Raw genomic sequence first — 21,319 nt, forward strand, 5'->3', positions numbered from 1 at the left:
TGCTTTGATGTTAGGATTTTTTCAATCAACTATAGGTGGAATAAAATGTGCTTTCCATTATTGTTAAACCATATGTAATGCTGCAAAAAAAATGTTATCTAAAGAACACTTCCCGTGGTGAAACAACATTCAGATTGGACTTAATTTCCACCACTTACTGCTTTTGCCTCGTAGTTTATGTGGCAAAGCCTTTTTGGCTGGCTTCCTTCAGCAGCGGCTACTTCTTCAACAGGGTCACACATTGTGAAATTCAGGATGACAGTGTCATCAGATGTACCCGAGCATGATGATGATTGAGAGGCACCTATTCATTATGAAATTTGTACAAAAGAAAGTTAATTTTTAAGACAATACATTTTCTCATTCCGGCCTTTAAGCTAAATCAACTAATTTGTGAATTGTCTGAAAGAATACCAAGTCCTCCATTGCCCAGCATGATTCTGAAAGTTCCAGGTGACTCCTTCACTAGTTCTTCAAAAACCTCTGTGTCAACTTCTGTGTCTGACTGGTCATACACCTTAATGTCTGGCTGCCTGCTTTCTGGTATGCTGAATTTTAGACATGCTGTTGCAAAAAATTAATTTAACAAAAAACAAAAACATGCATTCCCTTCTCACAAGAATCAAAAGTTTGCCTTATTTTACATAATGATGAAAGAAAAATATCTGCACCCTATTTTATAACTGAAAATATAAAGCACAACAGAAATGATGATTTACCTAACTAAATATCCTATCATAATTGGTTATGCTGTATTTATTTTTACATTGGGTGATGTTGCTTTAACCTAATATACCCACCTTCTTTCAAGAAAGCATCGAATGTCAGCTCAGACAGCTTGATGTATTTCTGCTCTTTCCCGTATTGAACCCGCAACAGCATTTTGCCCCTGTTAACAACTAAGAGTTACATATCCATTTCTCTCAGTACAGTAGTTGCAATGCACTATGCATTACTTTGTATATTACATGGAGTGCAGTGAAGAAGACAATTGTGCTGGTTGAATAATGTTAGGCTATTTTCTGCAGCAAATGGGTTAGGCTTGTTAAAGTTTAGAGGCACGGTGTTTCATTAGCTACCAAATAACTGTGCCAAAGTTAGCTAGCTATTTTAGTTATAACAGTGAACCCAAATGGTTAAGCCATGTTAAATAAAAACGTCATGCAATCAGTGATCGTTTTATGAGATCAACATTATCAGAAGCACGCTAACATTACCAATATATAAAGATTTATAACCAGATTAACGTTGCATTGGAAGATAAAGAGTACGTCAGCTAAGAATAGCTATAACTGAATTAAATCATGTTGTTATAGTGACCGAGCTAACGTTATTTTACGCAATCATTCTGACCAATTTTATGGCTGGTTACTTACATCATTTTAGAGTTAAAAAAACACAGGGATGTTAACTTACTTAGGAATATCAGTTGCCTACTCCACCGCAATCTTTCTCCTCTGACATACGTGCCGAACTTCAGCTCAGCACTCAGCGGAATGGCCGGTATTCATCTCTGCTTTAGTGTTAAAATTTTTATTGCGTTTCTGCAGATTTTTACACTCACTTTTAACTCTACTGATAGAGCAACTTTACTCTCCAAAATGTTGAAAATACTCTTCAAAATAAAACGTGGATGCATGCTTTAGTTGTGTATAAGATGTATATGCGAGTGATTTCATATGTGGATGTGCGAGTGATTTCATATGTGGTTGTGCGTGAACTTTTCTGTGCAAACGGAAGGCATTTCAGTGTAAAAGGAAGTCATTTCAGTGTAAAAGGAAGTCATTTGTGTGTACACGGAAGTGACCTGCCTATATTTACCGCATTTACAACTTTGCAATCATGGAGAGGGATCGTGCTACAACTGAATCAATAGAATTTTGCGAAACGTGCTTACTTGGCGGTCCTTCGGATAATATGTTTTTTCCTTTTTATCTTCCAAACGGAAAAACTAAGAAAGCATTCATTTATCATATATTCGACCCTGCCTATGAGAATAAATAAACAAACCTCGAGTCGTTTTTCCCCCTCATATTTTTATTTTTGTTTTAATCACACTCTGTTCTAATCTGCCAAATGGGGGGGGGGGGGGGGGGGGAATGGATAAACAGCTTGAATATTCACACCTATACTCACTCGCACATACATATAAACTCGATGCGCGCATACACATACATAAAACACTCGCGCATACATACAAAAAAAATGTGGATGCATGCTTTAGTTCGATCTCAAAATGGGCGGGCACAAAACGCCCCTTTCCGCTGATTGGTCAACCAAAGATCAAGCCGCGCCTTCAGTTCTCCGCGCATTGCGCAACAGAATATATATATATCTCCTTGTACAGATTATTAACAGAGTTTAGTGCAACTACATTTAATCTTGTTCTCATCAAACAGCCAGACTAATAAAAGAGAGAATGTTGTAGTGAAGTGATCAGCAGTCCAATAAAAACAATGCTTTATTTTTTCTGCCAGCTAAATTTCTAAAGCAAACCAGATCATTGTGCGACTCGCAACATAAGGCGCACAGAGTAACCTAGTTAATTCGTGAAGGAATCCGAGTCTTTGAACAAATCGGTTGAGTGACTCACTAGCCATACAGCCTTTTGCTGCGTCCCAATTCGCCTACTTATACTACGTCCTAAAAGTATGTACTCTTTTTGTGAAGAAAAAGTATATACTTTTGAGTGTGTAGCAGAAAAGTATGCAAGCTTCGGGACATACTAGCTGTGTCTCATTTCATTAAATTTCGAAGGCTGCGTCCTCCGGAGGACACGTCCTGTGTAGCATGCAGTATACGGAGTGTCCTCAATCAGAATTAAACGAGACGTCCTTCGTAGGACACACAGGCAGGAAGTATAACGTTGCTATGCCAACAAGTTCAGCCACGTTGCGCTCTCACGCCAGTTTATATGAATGAAAATTATTTATAACTTGAAAATGACTATGAAATGTTTCTTGTCTTGACAGCAATGTACTGTTCTAAACATTTAAAATGCACTACAGTTGTAATCCTGTTTACCACAACTATCTGTTTGAGGTAATAGAGCTTAAAAAAACCAACAAAAAAAGCTTGAACTACTTAATTTAAATACCACACCTATGCTTGCATGTATATCTGGCGGTGGTGCCGTTTTTTCATATAATATTAAAAAAAAAAGACGGTTGTTAACGGCGACGCAAAGAATTGTGGGTTATCTCCAGCCGTGAAGGCTGCACCTCAGCAGACTCCGAATTCCTGTGAAAGAAGGACGCATTCGAAGGTCGCATTTGAAGTGTCCTACTCACTTTTTTTAAATGAGAAGGCCTTATGACGTATGCACCCTTCAAATGCGACCTCCGGAGGATGCAGCCTTCTGAAATGAGACACAACAGGCGTTTCTCAATGTCAAGGAAGGATCCTCGGAAGCCAGAATTCCAAGGATGCCACGTCATCGACATCCGACGAAGGACTGTTCCAATGTCGAGGATCCTCGAATTTCAACCAAGGACTAGGTGTTTCTCAATGTCAAGGATGCTTCCTTGGAAGGACGAATCCTTCCAAGTCACTTCCTTCAGAGGCTAGGCGAGGCTCCTATTTAGCATTCGGAGAACACGTTAATGGAACAGGCTAGCAAGTGCACGTCATTGCGTCATTACGTCAGTGAAAAGGTCCGTTGGCCATCAATAACATTATGTGTAACGTTATTTGTATATATTTTTATATCAATACAGTAGTAATTTGTACCGGCATTTAAACGTTAAACTTTACGTATATTTACTACGGTTATAACAAATGTTTGGTAGTGTAAATAAAAGTATTTAGGCAATCAGCGAGGTGAGGGACCATGAGAGCGGGCCGGTGGAGTGATAATGAGCGGCAGCTGATCGCCGCCACACCGGTCTCGGCTCACGGCAGAGTGATTGGAGTATAAATGGTGGAGTGTGGAAGACGAGAGAGGACTAGGCCTGGAGTTTATGTTATGGTTTGTTTATGGTTTATTATGTGTGTGCGGGCAGTCGCCCGTGAGGGTTTTCCCCGTGTTACTTTCGTTTTGTTTATTATTTATTATAAAGTTGTTGAACGTTCACCGGTTCCCGCCTCCTTCCTTCCCATCTCCAAACTCCGATACAAGCATATTTGCACCGTTCACGCTTCGACTCCGGGAACGTCAGAAGATAGCGAAGCTGCACGCATAGGATTGTGGGTGATTTGAGAACGCGAAGTGCGCGAAGGCTACTCATATGCATCCTTTCCTGTATATGACATATTTTTCGAACGAAGGACTCAGTCCTTGGTTGAAATTCGAGGATCCTCGACATTGGAACAGTCCTTCGTCGGATGTCGATGACGTGGCATCCTTGGAATTCTGGCTTCCGAGGATCCTTCCTTGACATTGAGAAACGCCTACTGAGTCCTTCGTTCGAAAAATATGTCATATACAGGAAAGGATGCATATGAGTAGCCTTCGCGCACTTCGCGTTCTCAAATCACCCACAATCCTATGCGCGCAGCTTCGCTATCTTCTGACGTTCCCGGAGTCGGAGCGTGAACGGTGCAAATATGCTTGTATCGGAGTTTGGAGATGGGAAGGAAGGAGGCGGGAACCGGTGAACGTTCAACAACTTTATAATAAATAATAAACAAAACGAAAGTAACACGGGGAAAACCCTCACGGGCGACTGCCCGCACACACATAATAAACCATAAACAAACCATAACATAAACTCCAGGCCTAGTCCTCTCTCGTCTTCCACACTCCACCATTTATACTCCAATCACTCTGCCGTGAGCCGAGACCGGTGTGGCGGCGATCAGCTGCCGCTCATTATCACTCCACCGGCCCGCTCTCATGGTCCCTCACCTCGCTGATTGCCACAATACTTTTATTTACGCTACCAAACATTTGTTATAACCGTAGTAAATATACGTAAAGTTTAACGTTTAAATGCCGGTACAAATTACTACTGTATTGATATAAAAATATATACAAATAACATTACACATAATGTTATTGATGGCCAACGGACCTTTTCACTGACGTAATGACGCAATGACGTGCACTTGCTAGCCTGTTCCATTAACATGTTCTCCGAATGCTAAATAGGAGCCTCGCCTAGCCTCTGAAGGAAGTGACTTGGAAGGATTCGTCCTTCCAAGGAAGCATCCTTGACATTGAGAAACACCTAACTACATCGTCAGATTCGTCACAGTTCAAATCCTCCACATGCAGATTAATCTCCTACCGTATCGAAAAAAAATGTAGCCGCTCATTGATCTGCCATTTGTGGGTCTTTAATGCAGAGACTCTCCTCATGTGTTTGCAGTTTAAATATAATGATCCATTTAAAAGTTCATGGCCAAACATGTCATTACAAAAGTTCACAATGCTGCTGCAGGTGAAATATAATGTGGACAACACTGAATAAATATATTTTTGTCAGGTTAAATATTGATAGTTGGTCACTCAAACCCCTTTATCTAAACTTCTCTATTTAACCGCCGGACTCGCACATCCGCCCTGTTTGTAGTTTTAACGCTTTTTATCTGCGTTTGTAGTTCTAATCGAATCCCCATACGACCTCGTAGTGGATTAAGGGCAATATCAGCCGTTTGAGTGCCCATCGATTCATACTTCGAATTCGGACCGGAAATAGTAAACCATCCGGGTACCTTTGGAATACTCTTTTCAACATACTATGATTTGGGACATACTAATTCTATTTTCGAATACTATTTAGGATGGATAGTATGCGAATTGGGACGCAGGGTTTGTATTGTTGAATGAATCAGCGGTTTGAGCGAATCAACTGAACAAAATGACTCATTCATTAACACAGTGACTTGCTGCCACCTACTAGCAATATTTAATATTCGTTTCATCTTGTAATTCTATTTCATATTTCTGTATTCAAAGCATTTTGTGTAAAACATAAAACTAATGTCATTGCATTAGGTTATATATTTGCTCTGCTGTGTGAATGTACAGAACTCTCTCAGCATTAAATTGTGTAAATACATCTAAGAGCAACTTCAGATGCTGCATTGCCACCTCTGCAGCGCAGGATATTGGGCTGAAACAATATAGTTTCAAACTCTAATTATATTGAATACATTTAAGATTTTAAATTAAAAGATGGCATGCCTATATTTAATAAGATATAGCTATTTTAAAAAGGTAGCCTTGTTTGACTAATTAATATATGACGCTAATTGATGGCAAAAAATATAGAAATATATATTCATCTCTGGCTTTATTTTTCAATGTGTTAATTCATAGTTCCTTAAACATGTAAATGAACGGCAAGAGCAGATTAAACATTTCTGTTTCTGTTCTGTTTTCAGTTAAAAAGGATGTCATTTAAGCGTCTTGAGTTAATGATTTTTACAACGAAAGTGATTCAATCAAGAACTTTAATAGCTCGATAAACTTTATCTTAGAGCTGTTGGTAAAGCCAATATACTATGTCTATTAATTTTATATTATCTGTAAAGCTGCTTTGAAATAATCTGTATTGTAAGAAGCGCTATTGGCCTATAAATGAAGATTGCGTGGAGCGGAGTTCTGGAGATAAGAATGGCGCGGTGTACGCCATGTGTACGCGCGCATCGAGTTTATATGTATGTGCGAGTGAGTATAGGTGTGTCTGCGTGCAGTGAGTTTATTTTATTTATTTTTTATTTTGTTTATTTTTAATAATTGTTTATTCCTAAAGAAACACGACAATGTATAAAAGGCTCCATTACCTTACACTATCTCCCCGTAGAAGCTGTTTTTGTAAAAATAGGCTAACGATTGCGTCATAACCAACGCGACTCTGTCCCACAGTTGAGAAATTACCGTATAGACCTGAGGAGACGCTCGCAGGCAATCTTTTACTGTCTATGAGACAGTCGGGGGGACGTGGAGACATAAAGTCTGATAAAGTCAAGGGGGAAGAATGGGGAGAAGCCCATAGTGAGCCAATAGCAACGGGAGAAAATATTTAAACAACGTGATTCAGATTTCACTTTCCACATCTACTAGAAGACCTACAGCTGTCAGACAGGAGGCTCACGTCACATCTACGTCGTCAAGCTCAGTCTGAGCCTGTGCAGTTCGCTCAGCCATCAGGAAGTGAGTGCCCCTAGGTTGACTTCATTATTTCGCCGTTGACGTCAATGGGATCGCTTGGTCCATTTCTTTTACTGTCTATGGCATTTCCTCTCTCGCTCTAGTCACGCGCGCGCGCGCACCCTACCGGGAGAAGAGCCCGTACGGCCCATACAAGGACCTTCCACTCTTTTAAAGTCAAACCGACCCATACTCGAAAAAAACTGCCTGAAACTTGTGAGAAACCGGAAGGAGTATTTTTGACAAAGAAATACTCCATCAAACGTCCAACATTAGATTTTGAAACTTTGTGTATGTTTAGAATGGGAATCCAAGTCTTTAACAGTGTAAAAAGCTCCGTATGCATGAAACAGCATTTCACCCCCCCCCCCCCCCCTTTAATATTAGATTCTTCCACCCATAACATTGCTATAATATATTGCCATGAGTTCTGTTGTAAATACCGAGATATCATTAGACAGCCTTTTAACAGTACTTTGTTTAATATGCGGTATATATACGGCTGCTGCTGTATATCCAGATTGAGGATTTTTAGACCCATCTGTAAATATCTGAACACTATTGTTATAGTTTTGATTCAAATAATTTACCACTGTTATATTCATAGGTAAATACCCATCCTTTTCATTCTTTATAATGTTTAATTGTAAATCCACTAAAGGCATTCTGTACAGCCAAGGGGGTACAATTGATTTAATTACTGTATTGCTCATGACTATACCATCTATTCCAATATCTTTGGAAACTTTATCAGCATTCCATCCAAAACTATTTAAGTTTGCATATTCATGCTCCCAACACTTTTTTAACACATCTTTAACTGGATGATCATCTATATGCCCCTTTACGGAGCACAAATACGATTGGAGATGTTCTAAATGCTCCATTATTTAAATAACTCCCATCACTCGAGTTTCGCCAATAGAGGGCGCTCGTATGCTCAGATTCAATGGCTGTAATGCAGAGCTTAGAAAGTGGAGCTTCAGGCAGAGAGGATTTAATAATAGAGGTTAGAAAATATTCAAAGCCTAGGAATAACAGTTCAGTTTTGTTGGGTTCCGGCACATATTGGAATTAGAGGTAATGAAAGGGCAGATGATTTAGCTAAAAAGGCACTAAACAAATATTGTTCTAATAGGGAAAGGAGAAGTGAAAGCAAAAATAAAAATAACAAAGAAATGGCAACAGGAATGGGAAGCAGAAACTAAGGCTGGGCAATATTACAATATTCAGAAAAAGGTTGGAGGAAAAAGAATTAATAGGAAAAATAGGAAAGAAGAAATAATATACTCACGACTAAGAATGGGACATACTGGATTGAATGCAACACTGAAGCTGGTAGGAAAAGGAAATGGTTTATGCACAGAATGCCAAACACAGGAAGATGTGAAACATGTTTTATTTAGATGTAGAAGGTACAGTGAACAGAGACAAAGATGGAAAGAAATGGACAATAGCATTGAGGATATTCTTGGGGAACAAGGAATGCAAAGTGAAAGAATTAGGACCTTATTTATTTTCGTTAAAGATAGTAATTTAATAAGAAGAATATTAAGGTGTTTTAGTTTACTTTTTCTTTTTAAATCTTAAATTAACCCCCCCCCCCCACACACACACACACACACACTTTCGTCTACACACTCCTGTACAGTAGGTGGCGGTATACAACACATACATGATGTAATCTGCCAAAAAAACTAAAAGAAGAAGAAGAAGAAGAAGAAGAAGAAGAAGAAGAAGAAGAAGAAGAGGGCGCTCGTGCACCGAAGCTGTGACACACATCCGAGTCTAAAAGAAGAAGAGAAACGCTCGAGGGAAGAAAATACAGACAAGTTAAGGGAGTACAGCCGTTCATTCTGTTTTAAATCTGCTCTTTTTCAGATTGTGAGTACATTTATTGTATTTATTAGGGAAAATAGAAATCAACAAGTCCAAACGATTAAACGAGTCAGTTTATTTAATAAATCACTCAAAATGCATTGAAATGACAATTTTATAAAGACTATAAGTTGTTTTTATTTTATGTAATGAACAAACAAAACATAGAAAACAGAGTTTTTAATGATAAATCATATCTATTGCATGATGGGGGGGGGGGGGGGGGTCAACTTCTTTTTGTAAACATGGATGTGTGATGAATGAGGATGTGAAGTGTCAGTGGTGAAAATTACCAGACACAACAGCAGTCTAACCTTTTGACGATTGCTTCTCAAATCTTTGTGAGGTCTAAATGGGATTTACAAATCACTTGTCCATTAAATTATTAGTTCACTTTAAATTGAAAATTACAACATGATTTACTCACCCTCAAGCCATAATAAGTGTATATGACTTCCTTCTTTCTGATGAACATAATCAGAGTTATTTTAATACATATCCTAATGCTTCCAAGCTTAATAATGGCAGTGAGTGGCATCTCATGAGTTTGAAGCTCAAAAAATCCATTCATCATAAACTTTTTCCACGTGGCTCCAAGGGGTTAATACTTTTTGAAGTAAAAGTAAATATTAGAGGTTTTGAGGCTCTCTCCAAAACGCTGGGTTTTGATGGTGCCACACATAGACCGTAAAAAAATATGGACGACTCAACATCATCCGTTTCCGCTTGCCATATTTGAGGCAGCCTTGCACGGCGCGGACATCTTGGGACCGAGTCTGCGCAGTAGCGATTTCGGGACCGGAGTTGCGCAGTAGAGCGCAGGAAGTAGAGCAGGAAGTACAGTCGCGATATCAAAAGCCCGCCCACACTCTCGCAGATGCAGAACAATTAATAATGTTGGTGTGAAATAAACAGTTATGGAAATGTAGAAATTAAAGCTAAAGCTCTAATCTGCTCCCAAAAATTTCGAAAAAAGTCCGTTAGTGCCTCAGTGACAACTTCACTCAGAGAAGCTGTCAGTCTCAGCTGTCAATCATGACGTCACACCCCCGTTTTTATAGAATCAAATAACTAACTCAAACTAAACTTATTTTTAAAACGAACACCTGAAATGAAATCATCGTGATGATAACTGCCTTCAGTGACATAAACTAACTTTGGGGGAAAATTTTTGAAGTGTAATTTTATTATTTAGTTTGCCTCGCGTCCATTAGAAATCACAGAGGGGCGGCTATACTGGGACCGGTCACCGGGGGGCGATCGAGGCGCGAAAGCTTCAGTAAATGAGAGGGAGACTGCAGGCTTGGTGCCACAATGGAGACTTGAAAGTAAACGCCCATGGCTAGGATTGGATAAAATGTGCATATTTAATTAGCTTCAGCTCCTGTCATATCTATGCCCCTGTCAGTTCAGTTCACATGAACGAGTGGTTGTTTTGAAAGCAGCAACCGGAATGATTCAAGTACGTCTTTATCAAACAAACACAATGATTTATTTCTCATCTACCCGCAATTGATTGGCCTATTATTTTTGTATTACATAGTCCGCACGATTGTTCGATATAAGTGCAAACCACGCACTTACACATACGTGCACGCCCATCAAATGTCAAGTCCATTGAGGGTGAACAACAGAAAGAAATATAATGAGATTCATCGGCCTGCCCGAGACGTTGGTTTTTGGGAGCCCTGGCCCATGTTCTGTTAGACACGTACACATAGGCAAAACAATCTATAAAATTGTAATAGTAATAATAATTATAATAATAATTCATTACATTTATATAGCGCTTTTCTAGACACCCAAAGCGCTTTACATATTGAAGGGGCGAATCTCCACAACTATATGCAGCCACCACCAATATGCAGCATCTACCTGGATGATGCGACGGCAGCCATTTTGCGCCAGAACGCACACCAGCTGATTGGTGGAGAGGAGACAGAGTGATTAAGCCAATTAGGATATGGGGATTATTAGGTGGCCATGATGGACAGGGGCTCAAAGCTCAAGGGAAAGTTGATTTCTCAATTCATCACCCCTTTAAATCAGACAACATAAAATAAATTAAATGCACACTGAAGTGCCTTGAAATGAAGTGCTTTAATGCGCCGCATTATTCAATGTGTTGACGTGATTTCCCCTGAAATGGCTCCAGCTGTTAGCAGCTCCTCTCCTTTTTTGAAACCACCATTAGCGTTAATAATATCACAGTTTGACTAGAGCCTAGTTTCCTTGGCTCTAACCGTTTATGATCATAATCTCCTCCATATCGCTTTGAAATATACAAATATATTTTGTATTATCTGCTGTATTTCTTTGATTGGTTATTGCGGCATTTTGGACGGTAGCTGAGTTCTGATTGGTTAGCGTTAGACTAGGGCTGTGTATTGCCAAGACTCTGGCGATACAATACGTATCACGATACAGGGGTTACGATACGATATATTGCAATATTTTGCGATATCGTAAGAGAGGCAATATATTGCGATTATTTCTTTTTTGTGTGTTTTTGTTTTTTATAATTTAAAAGAATAAAGAACACAACCATAAGCCTAAAACACGAGACAAAGTATTTAATTTAATTAATACAGTATAATTTATGTCACTAATCATATGCAATGTGCAAACTAAGTTAAGGGAAATGTAAAGTGACTGCAGGATTCTTTATGTGTATATGTTTTAAAGGTTCACAGTATAGCAGTGGCTATTTAACAACAGAAAGTGCAGTCCATTACATGACTGAATGACTGTTTGTTTTATATTTAACACATTAGCCCCGATCACACAAAACACGTTTTTGCAGCGAGAGGCGCCTTTTTTGAATGGATTTCGGTTGGCAGAGAGCGTTATGCGCACTGCTTATGCGCCCTGGGCGCCTCGCGTTTTTGAAGGAGCGCTCCGAGCGCATGAAGTTGAAAAAAAGTCAACTCTGAGCAGAAAAGCGTGCAACATCATCGCGCTTATTTTTTGTTGTCCAAACGGATGAATGAAGAGGCGGGCCTTCCGTTGTGTTGAACATTACATTGATTTGACTGACAGGTGATTCGGGGGTTGCCTAGAAACATTAAAGCGCACTGCTCATTTTTGAATGACAAAACGCTGACCAAAAAATGGAGTGCAGTGCGCCTCGCGTTTTCAAACCTGAAAAACACGTTCTGTGTGATCGGGGCCTAAAGCTGTTTTCTATAAAGCACTCTATTGTATAAAGTGCTATTTCAAGTACTGAACTGCAGAGCTGGTGCATCCATATCCACATCGCTATTATCTTTCGTTCTCCTGCCACCGCTGTCAGTTTTGGCATGTGTTTATTTTGTTACTGAGAGGAAAACGTGCAGTCTATTCTACCGAAACGCTTCTCAGCAGCGCGGGTGATGTCAGGATGTTAAGCGAGCTCTCTGTTTCAATGTGTTTCCCGAGTATTAGATTATAACTTGGCCTATTTTGCAAACAAAATGATTCTTGTCGATTTCCTTATGGCTTCTTTTTAGCTGAAGCCAAAATGAGTCCACACTTCAGCTCTGTATACTGCAGGAGCGGAATAATACTATCGTTTTGAGAGCTGAGTTTGCTAATGTAAACACTAGTGATGCACGCACTTTACTTGCGCTTTTCCGGCTCCGCGTCAGTTATACGTTCTGAGATAACACTGCCATCTAGCGGTTGGGTGTTATACAGTCTGTGGTTTAAACTGAACACAAAGCCACAAATCTTGGATGTAAATAAATAAATATATAAATATCGATACAGCGTTTTTGAGAATCTATACAGTATCGCCAAACATAATATCGCGATGTTCATGTGTATCGATGTTTTCTTACACCCCTACGTTAGACAGCACGCCTTCCAGACCGCGAAATAAAGTGAAGCTGAAGCAGTGATACCTGGAAGCACTGTAGCCTACTGATCATGAAATGCCAATCTGTCACATACACAGCATTATAATGAGAACACGATTGTAATAGAATGTTGTATTCTCCGTGCTTTAGTTCCCCGTAGGGCTGGACAATAATTCAATATCAATATATATCGCAATATTTTTTTTTCAATAATGGTGATATGATTATTAAACACAATTTCGATATTTCAATATAATAATATATATTATAATAATAATATACATAACAGCATTTTCACTGACTGACGTTAGAAGTTTAAATGACGTTATAAAAAAACCTAAAATAACGTTATAAAAAAAAAAAATTATAGAGTACCGGCACTTCTTTTGGGCCACTTAAAGCACTGGTTTCAATGCTAAATGTAAAGGCGCCTATTTAAACGAGCTTGTCATTGTACTGTTCTGTTATGTTTTTCATTAAGAACAGTATTGATGTTAATATTAAACACACCATTCAATCAGTTTACTCCCAAATTGTTGCTCATTCTAAAGTGAAAGTGCTGCTGCCCGGGAGTTCATAACGGTGCGCATTATGAATGCAGATCATTCTTCGTGAAAGATAAAGATAGAATGCTATCAATGCTCACAGGAAGAAAAAAAAACCTTGCAAAATTATATACGATCCGCCTAATCCTGGCCAAATCACAGAGATGCTTCAAGTGAATGTGCATTTTCATTTATCGCACCGCCATGTACTGCTCATGCATGTTGGGTCTGTTTACATCAGTGCATGTTCGTGTGCGTGTTGTTTATTTTAAATGGTTTATGGGTAAATAACAATACCAGTATACACGATATATCACAATAAAATATAACATAATAATGAACATGCCATACAACAAACCATATTGTTTTCGTGGCAGACTGATCTCATGTATGACACGCCAATTCATATGCCATTTTGGCGTGCTATCAAGACGCATAATCTCTTTTTACCATGTTTGTCAACGCCGTTTCATTCTACCCCCCTACACTGCCCCTACCCCTAAACCTACACACACACACACACACACACACACACACACACACACACACACACACACACACAGCCCCTAAACCTACCCATCACAAGAAACATTCTGCATTTTTACATTTTCAAAAAAACATAATTTAGTATGTTTATAAATCCATTTACCTTGTGAACACATATATTCAGACACATTTTGAACAGGTAACTCAAACTCTTCCCTAAACCTACCCATTTATGTATTATAAAAAACAGGATCTAACAGGCAGATACGACTGTTTTACGACAAACATTTTCACCTGAATAATTCAGAGTGGTTGTAAGTGTGATGGGCATCTGCTACATCTGCAACAGTGATCACACCTTTATTCAGTGAAGCCACTCCCACATGCCGTTCATGAGAGTTTAAATATTGGGGAATATTCCTGTCTTCCCACAGGAGAAGCAGCAAGCAGGAGGAATTACTCCAAGAGAAACTACTGACACTATTCTTAAGATGGAGTTTGAGGAAGAACCCTGCAGAATTAAAGATGAAGATAAAGAGGAACAAATAGGTTGGTGTTTTCCTTCATTCTCTTTAATGACTTTTAACTGATGAGAAACATTAAGATAAAAACTACATCTAACACCTGCACAACTTTACATCTGAAACTAGAACTCTGTAGTGAACTAGATTTGTGCTGAATTTAGTATGGACTTTATTTCTTAGTGTTCTATTCTTTGTTTCTCATTTATATTTAATTAAATTTAATATTGATTTTAGACCTGATGGAAGTGAATGAAGACGAACACCATTTCACAAATGAAGATGGAAAACTGACATATAAAACTGAAGACAACCATCATCTGGTTCCGAAACCTCATTTAAAAACTGAAGAGGCAAATGCAGTCGTTTCAAAGACTGAAGAGAATTTCACAGGAAAGCAAGCTGGAGTCAAAGGATCTTTTACCTGCTCAAAGTGTGGAATGTTTTACATGCATAAATCAGACCTTACGAGACACATGAGAATTCACACTGGAGAAAAACTGTTCATTTGCACTCCGTGTGGAAAGAGTTTCAGTCGCAAAGGAAACCTTAATGAGCACATGAGAATTCACTCTGGAGAAAATGTGGTCACATGCATTCAGTGTGGAAAGAGTTTCAGTCGTAAAGGAAACCTTAATGAGCACATGAGAATTCACTCTGGAGAAAATGTGGTCACATGCATTCAGTGTGGAAAGAGTTTCAGTCGTAAAGGAAACCTTAATGAGCACATGAGAATTCACTCTGGAGAAAAACCGTTCACATGCACTCAGTGTGGAAAGAGTTTCACTTCCAAAAGCTTTCTCAACATTCATCTGCGCTGTCACTCTGGTGTAAGATCATTCAGCTGTGATCAGTGTGATAAAACGTTTGTTTTGGCAACAAGCTTAAAAACACACCTTAAAATTCATACTGGTGTAAAGCCTCACTTTTGTTCTTTTTGTGGAAAGTGTTTTACACGACTGCAAAATTTACAAGATCATGAGCGTATTCATACTGGTGTGAGACCTCATGTTTGCTCTGACTGTGGGAAGAGCTTCATTACATCAGGAGCATTAAAACAACACCAGATAATTCATACTGGGGAGAAACCGCACCAGTGCTTACACTGTGGAAAGACTTTCACTCGGTCAGAATTCTTGAAAATTCATGAGAGAGTTCATACTGGAGAGAAGCCATATGAGTGCTCACAATGTGGAAAGAGTTTTGTTCAATCAGGACACCTTAAAGATCATGAGAGAGTTCATACTGGAGAAAAACCGCACAAGTGCTCTTTGTGTGGGAAGAGTTTTGCCAATGTATCTAATATGCGGACTCATATGAAAAGACGCTGCCTGGAGTTGTCTAATGAGCAAATGTTCATGTTCAGATCCATCACTTACAAATAATACACATACAAGTAATTCATTTGACATTGATATTAATCAAAAGGTGGAAAATTTGTAGAGGTATAAATTGGACAGTTCATTATGATTTGATATAATATTGATTCTCATTGCCAGCGATACGATATTTTCAGAGACCTCAAAAAGTTTTATGATTCAAATCATATTTCAATATTATATTACCGGTATGTGCTTATTAACCAGTTACATTTTTTAACTCACAACTGCAACCAAAATATATAACAAATATTAATTTCAAAATTGTACATCCCTATTGGGACATTCACAAATAAAAAAATTCAGAGTAATCTAATGACAGCTAATAATAATAATTCATTACATTTATATAGGGCTTTTCTAGGCACTCAAAGCGCTTTACATAGAAGGGGTAATCTCTTCAACCACCACCAATGTGCAGCACCCACCTGGATGATGCGATATTGCGCCATATTGCGCCAGAACGCTCACCACACACCAGCTGATTGGTGGAGAGGAAACAGACTGATGAAGCCAATCAGGATATAGGGATTATTAGGAGGCCATCATAGACAGGGGCCAATGGGCAAATTTGGCAAGGATACCGGGTTATACCCCTACTCTTTATCGAAGGACATCCTGGGATTTTTAACGACCACAGAGTCAGGACCTCAGTTTAATGTCTCATCTGAAGGACGGTGCTCTTTGACAGTATAGTGTCCCCATCACTATACTGGGGTGTTAGGACCCACACAGACCACAGGGTGAGCACCCCCTGCTGGCCTCACTAACACCTCTACCAGCAGCAACCTAGTTTTCCCAGTTGGTCTCCCATCCAGGTACTGACCAGTCTCAGCCCTGCTTAGCTTCAGTGGGAAACCAGTCTTGGGTTACAGGGTGATATGGCTGCTGGCAATGCTTATGCTGCATATGACATGATAACAGTCAAGAAAGTATTTTAGGCTTCTGTGCTAAAATGTGTAATGTCAAAAAAACATTGTTATTTATATTATTAAAAAATACTATAAAATTAAAAGATTCCTTTAAATGTATAGCGCAGATTTTTAATGTAGCAGCAACGTATTGTAGGTAGGACAGAACAAGATATGCTATTTATATTCTTTCATTGTGCAAAAGTATTATAAAATGAAATGCTCCAATACAGAGCGGCAAAAAGCACTTGTGTGATCCCTTGTGGATAATGATGCTCTTGAAGCAACACAATACTCCGCTCATATGCAGCAGTTTATTGAGCATTTTTTTAAACAGTTTTAAATATTTATAGTGCTCTTATTCTCCTTTTACGCAAAACCATAGACCTTTATCTACTTAAGCACAAAAAATAAATAAAAGACTCAATTCAGTCGCCTGTTTGAGACGAATGTATGCTGTTTTTTGCAAGGCTTTCACCACAAGCAAATGATAAACTTTTGTGAATATTCGGTACAGAGACCATTCCATCGACTGTCTTAAGTGTCTTTCACAAGCTCTGAAAGGTATTTTAAATGAGAATGCAATCACTGGCTATAATACCTAGACTGACGTGTGAAAATGTGGAGAGTGATAAAACAAATGTGAATCTTACAAAGTCCTCATGAACTCAAAATCAATCTTATTTACTTTGTTAGCACATATTACAGGTCTTAGGGTGAACAATTAATCTGTACAAGTTAATACACATAAAAAATAGTTTGCTGTAGAAATCTGAAAAGTTACTTCTGGTCTGGAAAAGGCGTTCCTTCTCAGATGATGTCAGTTTGACGGCTTGCGGTTTAAAATGCATAACCACACCCTTTCAACCGTTCATCTGCTATGAGTGAGAGATGGAGAGGAGGAGCGCTGAGGTTTTTACCTCAGTGCTCCTCCTCTCCATCTCTCGTTCATAGCCAAGGGCGTAATCTAGCACTCGGAAAGCGTTCCACCCATAGGGGCAGCCATTGCTAACCAAGCCATCACCTGCTGTTAGCATCCCATTGACTCCCATTCATTTTTGAGACACTTTGACTCTATGTAAAGTGAATAACTTTACATCTGAGGTGTTTAAAGACTCCATTTGTCCATTGTTTATTTCTAAAGAAACACGACAATGCATAAAAGGCTCCATTACCTTGTATCTTACACTATCGCCCCGTAGAAGCTGTTTTTGTAAAAATAGGCTAACGATTGCATCATTACGATTGCAACGATTGCAGATTATTTAATTTAATTTAATTTCCATAACTGTTTATTTCACACCAACATAATTAATCGTTCTGCATCTGTGAGAGTGTGGGCGGGCTTTTGATATCACCTGCACTCTTGTACTTCCTGCACTGCGCAACTCCGGTCCCGGACTTTTTTATATTTACTGTTGCACTAAAATCCAAAAGTGAAGAATTTATGTTATTTATTACTTGATTGTTCAAGCTACCTCACAGAAGTGCTCTGTTTATTAGAGTTGTTGAGTGTTAAAATAAGGTGAATAACATAAAAAATAAGGAACATCCTGGTTCGTTTTTTCGCTCTTCTTTATTCTTTTTTTTATGTATTATCTTAGTATCGGATCGGGACTCGGTATCGGCAGATACTCAAAATCAAATGACTCGGATTCGAGGGCAAAAAAACCTGATCGGGACATCCCTAACCATAATAAACCTATTTAGTACATATTTAGTATAATAGGCACATTAGTTGGCTAGAAAAAAGAGCTATAGAGAGTATTTTCTCTCTATAGCTCTCTATTTTCTCTCTATAGCTCTCTATTTATGACTGCCAGCTGATAGGGCTCTTTGTATGTTTACAGCATTGGTGAGTTGTTTTTTCTTGAGATTAGATACATCTTGTGTGCCCAATATTTATCCAAATGAGTCAATATTAAATCAAATCACAATAATTGAGGTGAATTGAAATAACAGAAAAGCGTAGCTTACCAGAAATTGTACCATGTAAACACTGTAACGTCACTAAACCTAATAAAATTCAGTTGTTACTAAAATGTTAGTGGCAATCACAATACACTTATTGTGATGCAATTATTATTATTTTTTCTTAATTAGATTTGGCTAAGCAGTCCTATTAAATCCAATTCCTCTCAGATATCACAGCAATGAAACCAGGTTACAACTGGGGAAATAACAATTACAATACGATTTAGTATAGTCTAAACATAACTGGTGTGTGCATGTGATAAATCTTTCTGATTTTATATTTGTGATATAGGCTACTTATTAGCTACATGGCCCTACAGTGTAATGTAATACAATGTGGACAGTAATTATAAGTTTTAATTATAATAAGAACTTGAGTATTGTCCACTGTTATATATTTGTAGTCCACTGCATCCTGGACACAATTATTGTAATTTTTTATATTTTCATTTTGCTTTTTATACTGTTTTGTTTTGTTTGAACACTGGGCGTATTCCTTTGTAGTGTGTAAGGGCATGGTTAAACAATAAGTACTGTAGTTTAAAAGGGGTTTTGTGTTTGTTTTGTTAAAGCAATCTACATATAGGGATTTTCATGTAACGTCTATCCCTGCCACCCTGCCAAGACCTCTTGCCACCCCTTTGCCCCCCCCCCATGTAACATTTTCTAGATCCGCGATTGTAGGGTTCTGTTCTTGGGTGTAATAACTAGGGATGGGACGAAATATCGTTTGACAAAATATCGCGATACAAAACGTGACGAAACGCATCGAGGTCGAAAAAAATGTATCGCGAAATAAAGATAGATGGCACTGCTGCATGATTTGCGTAGAATGAGGGTGGGGTGCAGCAGCAAACATTAATAGGGAAAGAAAAGGGTTGACATTAGCATTAATATTCTAAACCAAAAATGCAATTATTGCCTACATAAACTACCATATTTTCTGTTTAAGTTTTATTAGACTCCAGAAAGAAAAGGGCGTTTTTTCACTGAGCACATTCTCTGCAGTCTGAGCGCGATGCACTGCAGCTCACACTCGCTCATGTCTGAGGTAAATCATTAACACCATCACCCCGCTTACAGTACACATGTTTTATTGAACTAAATACATTACAATCGGCTAAAACGAATGCACAGGTTACTTTCCTCAACAAGCGCGCTCCCGAGTCCGTGTTCTTCACACTGTCCACGTGAATCGCGGCCCAGTTCGGCGCGCACACTTAAAATACCGGCAGTTCAATAGGGAATGCGGATCTCTTAAAGGGGCCGCACTATATTCCTCCTCGTGGAATATGGACCTCCTCCTGGTATGGTGTAGTTCTGGTGCGCTCACTGGTACACATTAACAATTTTTCATACGAACTTTGCCCTGCTCTGAATTAAACTGCCAGTGTAAAAATTCCCTTTATATTCTTAAAATGAGAGAAATCACTAACAGTTACTTACTCATTATTTTTAAGTTTAGGCTTAAGAGAACAATTTCTTATAAACATATCTATGACCTTTGATATGTCTAATCTTCATGCTGTATTGATTATTATTGAATAAGTATGGTTTCACTAATAATAAATGTACATTTGCGTAAAGCATGCATATTTGCCCATACCTATGTTGATTAGAGTATTAAAAACTTAATTTAAACTTAAATTAAGATACATTTACAATTGCTAAAAAGGTGCGATTAAATTGCGATTAATCACGAGTTAACTCATGACAATCATGCAGTTAATCGCGATTCAATATTTTAATCGATTGACAGCCCTACAGTGCCCTCCACAATTATTGGCACCCCTGTTTAAGATGTGGTCGCGGACTTCTAAAAATTCTTCTTTTTTTTAAAACAACATAGAACCAAAATGCAAAAAAAGAGAAAAATCCTACCTTTTGTTTAAGTACATTACTTTGGTGGTAAAAAAAATCACAGATTTGAAAAAAATAAAAATAAAATTTGATATCGTATCGTGACGTATCGTATCGTAACCCTGGCATATCGAGGTGCATCGTATCGTGAGTTTAAGTGTATCGTCCCATCCCTAGTAATAACGAACACAAATCCAAAATCCAAACCGCTGAAGACACGGAGTTTTGTTTTTTGAAGGGAATATTCTCCCTGATCAATGTCAATGTTTTTATGTTTCTTTGAACCGCGAAACATTTCTCACCAGACTGTTTAATCAACGATGGTCAGTTTAAAGCAGGTTAAGAAGCTGCTCCTGAAAAAAGGATCGGTTCCTATTCCCTCTGGGTTCCCATAACCATCACCCCCCCCCCCCCCCCCGAACAAGCAGTTATTTTAAAAAGATATGAAATGCCCACTATAACCATTAGATTGCGGCAGAGTAGCACTTATTAGCCATTTCCGCCGCCTAATATATGGAGAAAAGTAGGAAGTCACAAAGTCTCATGAAAAACAACTTTTCTTCAAATTTTGACAGATCAAATTACACAGAAAACAAGTAAAGCGCTTCTTTAATAATCGCTAAACATCTAGGTCAGTTCAGTGTGAGACTATTGATGAACAATGGTAACCTATATCTAATTAGAGCATAATATTAAAAAAATATAAAAAATCCAACAAGATCTCATGGTAATGCTTATCAATAGTACGAGTTTGAAATCTCGTGGAATGGATACACCAAAATGAGTTTTGGCATGCAAATGCTACGCAGTTTTTCGCATGCATATGATATGCA

General features: G+C 38.5%; 1 protein-coding gene and 1 long non-coding RNA gene across 3 annotated transcripts; one reads left to right on the forward strand and one right to left on the reverse strand.

The window, feature by feature from the left end:
- Position 1: 1 nt before the first annotated feature.
- LOC137046372 (uncharacterized) lies at positions 2-1,612 on the reverse strand. 2 transcript variants are annotated; one of them, XR_010898948.1, is made up of 4 exons: positions 1,417-1,612; positions 801-889; positions 159-304; positions 2-29 (listed from the first exon to the last, which is right to left on the reverse strand). It is a non-coding gene; the product is annotated as an uncharacterized lncRNA (long non-coding RNA). The 2 variants fall into 2 exon arrangements; XR_010898947.1 differs by having other exon boundaries at positions 159-564.
- A 7,219-nt stretch (positions 1,613-8,831) lies between these two features.
- On the forward strand, positions 8,832-17,523 carry LOC137046364 (gastrula zinc finger protein XlCGF57.1-like). The gene is made up of 3 exons (XM_067423552.1): positions 8,832-8,980; positions 14,276-14,390; positions 14,600-17,523. The coding sequence occupies exons 2-3, from the start codon at positions 14,333-14,335 to the stop codon at positions 15,745-15,747; spliced, it is 1,206 nt and encodes a 401-aa protein (XP_067279653.1). The 5' UTR covers positions 8,832-8,980; positions 14,276-14,332; the 3' UTR covers positions 15,748-17,523.
- The last annotated feature ends 3,796 nt before the right edge of the window (positions 17,524-21,319 follow it).

The sequence above is a fragment of the Pseudorasbora parva genome, chromosome 18, assembly GCF_024679245.1.
Source record: "Pseudorasbora parva isolate DD20220531a chromosome 18, ASM2467924v1, whole genome shotgun sequence".
Lineage (NCBI taxonomy): Eukaryota > Metazoa > Chordata > Actinopteri > Cypriniformes > Gobionidae > Pseudorasbora > Pseudorasbora parva.